Raw genomic sequence first — 6,000 nt, 5'->3', positions numbered from 1 at the left:
AGCGGGCGGGAGGGGGCGGCTCCCCGGGGGCAGCGGGGCGGGCGGGCCGGGGCGCTGCAAGAGGGGCGCCCACCAGCCGCCCGCCCGCCAGCCAGCGCGGCCCGCGGCCGCCCGTGAGAGCCCACCTGCGCGCGGGCGCGCTGGGGCCGGGCGAGGCCGGACCGCCCCCGCGGGAGCCGCCCGGGTCGCGCGTGCAGAGCCGGCGCCGGCCTGCAGTGCCCACCGCGCGTCCCTAGGGGGCGCAGCCGGCGCGGGAAGCCGCCCGAGCGGAGCCCCGGGGCCCGGCGCGAAATTCCAGGCGGGCGGGCGCGGCGAGTTTGAAAGCAGGCGAGGGCGTGGGGGCGGGACGCGGGGGGGGGGGGCGCGAGCCGCCTCCCCTCGGCCAATCAGCGGCGGCGGCGGGCGCGGGCGGGCGGCGCGTGCGGCCCGGCTGTGAATGGGGCGCGGCGGCGGCGGCGCGCGGGCGGGCGCACTTTCTCCTCAGCGCCGGGCGGGGGCGGCGGCGTCTCCTCAGCGCCCGCCGGACCCTCGTAGAGACGCGGCGCGGCCCGGGCGCTCCGGCCGCGGAGCCGGCGTGACAGGCGTCTCCTCGCGGACAACTTCTCCCCCGCCGCGCCCCTCAGCGCCCGGCGCCCCTCAGCTCCTGGACGCCCGGCTCCGAGGCCCCCGCCCGCCGTCCCGCTCTCGGGGCCCGAGGCCGGGGCCGGGGGCGGCGGCGGCTCCTCGGCATGGCCCGGGGCGCGCGGCTGGCGGCCGGCGGCGGCGGCGCGGCGGGCCCGGGGCGGCCGCGGGGGCCCCGGCCCGGCCCCGAGCGGCGCCCCCGAGGAGCCCGCGCGGCGCCCGGGAGCCCCGGCGGGGACGCGGGGGAGCGCGGCGGGCGGCCGGCGACAAAGTTGGGCGCGGGCCGGCGGCGCGGGTGGTGGGCGCTCGCGGCGCTGCAGCTGCACTTGCTCCGGGCGCTGGCTCAAGGTAAGCGCGGCGCGGCCGCGGCCGGGAGGGGGGCGCCCCGGGGGCCGCCCGCGCGAGCCTCCAAGTTGGGAGCCCTTCGCCCCTCAGCGCGCCGGGCGGCGCCGGCCGGTCAGGGTCCGAGCCGCCGGCCACCTGGAGCCGCTGCGCCGCCCCAGGCCCCGCCGCCCCCCAGGTCCGGCCCCCGAGCCCAGGGGGAGCCCGGCGGCTGGCGGAGCAGAACTTCGGGTGCCCGCGGCCTCGCCCGCGGCCCCGCGCCGCCCCCACCCGCCCCGGTGCCCCCGGAGACCGCGCTGGTCTGGGGAGGTGCTGCCCCTCTGCCGGCGCCAAGTGACCGCCGGAACGGGGAGGTGGCGTCTCTCCCGAGCCTGGCCCCCGAAACCTGGGTTCTGTCCAAGACCCGGAACGTCCCCCGCCCCACCCCCGGCCCCCCGAGCATCCCTGCTCGCTGAAGTTTGCAGGTCTGGGGAGGCGGAGAGGTGGAAGTACCTGGCTGCACGCCGCCCTCTCGGTGCGGGCTTTCACGGGGCCGCGGGCGGCTCCGGGGGCTTGGCTTCGGTGGTCCTCGGCGTCGCGGGAGGCAGGTGGACGGCAGATGCGAGCACTGAACTTAAATTAGCCGTGTTCCGTGTCCAGAGAGGGTGATGTGTGTGTAGCGACGGATGATGGTTTAAATGGAATCGCATCTCGAAGGTCTGATCTCAAAACTATCATCCGATCGCGGAACAGCAGATAACTCATCCTTCTCCTGTGAATGTTAACCTGATTGATCCACACTGGGGTCCTCCCCTCCCTCTCCCCAAGGCTTTCCTAAGTGCCCGCTCTCGTGTTTTGCTACATAGAAACAAATTGCCATATTTCTGGTTAATTTAACTCTCCTCCATTACTTGGAAAATTTTCGTTTCGCTTGTTTGTGCTTTTTTGCTTAATGACTGACTTTGGTAGAAAAGCGTTTATTAAGTCGTTTTGTAAAATGGAATCTGGAGATTGCCAGAGAAGCTAGGTTCAAATGAGGAAAGCTAAATCAGTTAGGGATGACCTTTAAGATAGAAAGGGTGTTTATTAAGTTTTCCTTTTTTGTCACCGCCCCCCCCCCCCCAAAACAGTGACTTGCACTTTACAGTAAGCTCTGAACCTTAATCCATGCAAAAATTTGTGTACAAGTTCAGAGTGGAAAAACCTGGCTTTGTTTTGAAATATATATATTTTAAGTTTTTATCACTTTGAAGGCTGTCAGTGTGTTGCTTTTTACAACTGTAGTGTTAGTGAAATGAACTTAAAACAAGCACTAAGACAAACTTTGTTAGGGAGGAGTATTTTCTTCCTCATTGCCAGTAAAAAAAAGGGGGGTACCTATTTCACATTTTACATTTACATGGTTCATAAAGTGTACAGATCTTTTAGTGTAAAATTTCAAATAGGTTGTCACAAATTTTAAATTCATTGACAGGTTTCTGTTCTCTGTGCTCTGTGAAATGTGTAATATATCCATCATTTTTTATATCATATTGAAAATTCATATTACAGGGGAGATGTCACCATTTGACAAAAGCTCATGTATCTTGAAAATGAAAATTCTGGGGCTGCTATAGATTTCTGATGGAATGATGAGTTGGCCATATGCAAGGGGAATGTATTCTCTTGAATCTTATCAGATAAAATGTAACATTCTAAATGGAACACTTACCACTAGGTTAGAACCAGCCAAAAGTACTATATTACTATGTAGCTAGGTGAAGCAATTCCTAATTTCTCTTTAACTGTTTCCTTCTAATGGCCTTTCATGTGGCTAGGCTTGGCCATGATACCTTGGGAGAAAACAAGGGCCTTATGGACTAGTAAAAGTTACATAATTTCACAACCCAAGTTTTAACCAGAGTGGGTAATTGACCATTAAGTGAAACACCAAGTTCAGGTCTTCTAAATGTAACTTTTTAATAGTCCTGGAGTTTCTTTTTACACAGTAATGATAGTTTGAATTACATAGTCTGCTTACTGGTGGGTGTTTGGGACTTTTCTCCATTGCTAAAGAGTGGAGTCTTTTTAGTTTTACCAGGCAGGTGGCAATGCATGCTTTCCATATGTTGTCCACTAGGGAGCCACACTTGAGTGTTGAAGAAGGATGCTTTCTGGGGCGGAGGATGGCAGGGTCATAAGTGTCATTTGTGTGAAGCCTGTGGTGTCTTAGCTTTCCTGATGGACCATTACAGGCTCACTGATTCTGATAATGCTCAGCACAGCCTTGTGCTAAGGTGTGTTCATCAAGAGAAGAGTGGGGAAGCACTTCTCAGTTACTGTTCGGGGTGGTTCACAGTTCTCAGTTTCTCCTTTGGAGTTATTTCCAGCCCCCTGGACTCATGGCTCTCCAGCTGTGGCGTGTATCAGAATCACTTGGGGAATTGAGTGAACCTAGAGAGGAGAGGGCCAGCTCTTTTTGTTCTTTAGTGAGTCACACTGAAGTGGTGAACTTGCTTCCAGGTGTCCCTGATGATACCCACCAGAGTTTGAGAACCACTATCTTGGCTTGCTTAGTTTGTCCTCATCCTATCACCTATTGATTCCCCGTGTTTCTCAAATGTGTTTGCATGTCCAAATCACCTGCAAGCTCTAAACAGTACGGAAGGCTGACCCTCATTCCCAGAATCTGTTTTAATTGACTTTTGGTTTGACGGGAGCATCCGAAGATTTAAAAACTCAAGTGGTTCCTGTGCTCAGTCAATTTTGAGAACCACTGTTTTAATTTTTTTTTTTTTAATCTACGATCACTTGATTTTTCCTTTAACCTTGTTTCTTGCTGGTCTTGTGGTTCTGTAGACTGTGCACCCCCTCGCTGGACCACCCACAACTCCAGTGAGCTTTCTACACTTTTAGCTGATTTTCACTTGTTCCATGTTCATGATCTCCAACTTTGAAATGTCTTCCAGACTTAATTAGCTTTTGAGTCACTCATTCTATTTATTCCTACCGACATTGTCAAGTTCCCGCTTTGTGCTAGTCTGGGGTTTACATCAGAATCACCGGTGCAATTTAAAAATACCCTCGTCTCTCTGGGCTCTGCCTCCAACCAGCAGGTCTTTGGAGGGAGAATGTGTGCGTTTAAAAACCCCGCAGGTGATTTCTCGTGTCTTTGTGTTATGGCTTTATCCTTGCAGGCCAGCCTCATAATCATACCCAGTTCTCTGTCATCCTTACCCTGACTTTCTGTGGCCTGGCCTCCTACGTGGATCCCTTTTCTTGGGCAAATCTCAGCCTTGAGTAAGGTCTACTCTGCCCCTGGCTTGCTGAAGAGATCTCAAAACAGAGCTGAATTGGTTCAATACAAATCTACCTTCGTCTTGGGCCCTCCTGCTTCCCATCTTCCCGGAGTGGTTTGTTTCCCCTGTTCCTCTTGCTCCCACACCCGCTTCTCCTCACATCTTTGTAATTTGAGTCTCACCTGGGGCTTGAGTTCCAGGCTGCTAGCTTCACCAGAGAGTCTTCATGGTGCCACCCTTAGTTGCGTTCAGGTGCATCTTATTAGCCCATGGCATGTTTAACAGGTGGCAACTGGCCACCTGGTTGGTAGCCATCCTGTGAGTCTAATAATAAGCGACTATCACCCTCTGTGCAGCGTTATGCAGGGCCACCTGTACCTCACCCTCCTGAGCCCTTGTTATGCGCCAGGCACGATGTGCTTTGCGGGTCCGCTAACTCACTCTTCCCAGCAACCCCAGAGAGCCAGGCAGCACTCTGCACTCATTTTGCTTAAGGGGAAACTGAGGTGCTGAGCTAGTAACTACTTTGCTTAGGGTCTCAGGGCTGGGGTAGAACCAGATTGGAAGGCAGACTGCCTGAGCCACGGTTTCTGTGCATGACCAATGGACTGGGGTGTCTCCCACGCAGCCTGTGGCTCTATGGGGGAGGGGGCAGAGGGGGAGCAGTCTGATCAATACCAGAGGGAAGATGGCGGCTGATGCTTTCCAAACACTGTACTGAGTCACATGACCTCAAGTTTCAGGTTACCTTGTTTACTGTTCCCTTAGAACAATAAAAACTGCATTAAACAATCTGGGAAACAGAAGAATGTGCATAGCCTTCTGCACATATCTGTTCCTCTCCTATAGTAAAGTGACTTGCCGTTTTGCCTTTTCTTTTTGAAGACTTTTTTTCTCATAATGTAAATGCCAGATTACAATTGAGAGTGGGATTGTGACAGTCTGTTGGCAGATTTGAACCCCCTCAAAATTGACCACTAGGAGCATACTAACCATTTCTTTGAATGACACTTGGAAAATGCTCACTTAAGTACACGTATTTAAGTTCCTCAAATGGAAATAGAGAGGTGGGGTTTGTGAGGTGCTGATCTTTTGTTAGCAGGCATTTTAGCTAACCCCAGTTCAGTTTAGCTACATATTGGGATTATATCTAACCAGAAAGTTTTTGTGTCACCAAATATTGGAGTAAATCAAAGTCACTCTGGGAACCTAAGTGGGTGGTGAAGTGGAGCCAAACGGTATTGTCGTTTAGTCCTGCCTGTGTGTGTGCCCAGTCACACCCGGCTTTCTGAGACCCCAGGGACTGCAGCCCGCCAGGCTCCTCTGTCCACGGGATTCTCCAGGAAAGAATACTGGAGTGGGTTGCCATTGCCTTCTCCAGGGGATCTTCCCGACCCCGGGATCAAACCTGCGTCTCCTGCACTGGCAGGAGGATTCTTTGCCACCGGGGCCACCTGGGAAGCCCTCTAAATTCTACCTCCTGCCGCTGCTGAGTCGCTTCAGTCGTGTCCGACTCTGTGCCGACCCCAGAGACGGCAGCCCACCAGGATCCCCCGTCCCTGGGATTCTCCAGGCAAGAACACTGGAGTGGGGTGCCAGTTCCTTCTCCAATGCCTGAAAGTGAAGTCGCTCAGTCGAGTCCGACTCTTCATGGACTGCAGCCTTCCACGCTGTTCTGTCCATGGGATTTTCCAGGCAAGAGTACTGGAGTGGGGTGCCATTGCCTTCTCCGAAGTTCTGCCTACTAGTTAGCTGCCTTCATATTCTGTCCATCCTGAGT

At 54.9% G+C, this 6,000-nt stretch overlaps 1 protein-coding gene across 1 annotated transcript in view; it reads left to right on the top strand.

Moving 5' to 3' along the window:
* The first annotated feature begins 586 nt into the window (after window positions 1-586).
* The window catches only part of SDK1 (sidekick cell adhesion molecule 1), a 724,823-nt gene continuing 719,409 nt past the window's right edge, over window positions 587-6,000 (top strand). Inside the window, exon 1 of the mRNA XM_069569592.1 lies at window positions 587-969. Within this exon, the coding sequence (XP_069425693.1) occupies window positions 729-969 (241 nt within the window). The 5' untranslated portion in view covers window positions 587-728. The remainder of the gene's footprint in view (window positions 970-6,000) is intronic.

Source organism: Ovis canadensis, chromosome 24, assembly GCF_042477335.2.
Source record: "Ovis canadensis isolate MfBH-ARS-UI-01 breed Bighorn chromosome 24, ARS-UI_OviCan_v2, whole genome shotgun sequence".
In the NCBI taxonomy this organism is placed as follows: Eukaryota; Metazoa; Chordata; class Mammalia; order Artiodactyla; family Bovidae; genus Ovis; species Ovis canadensis.
This window is presented reverse-complemented; position numbering and strand designations above follow the sequence as displayed.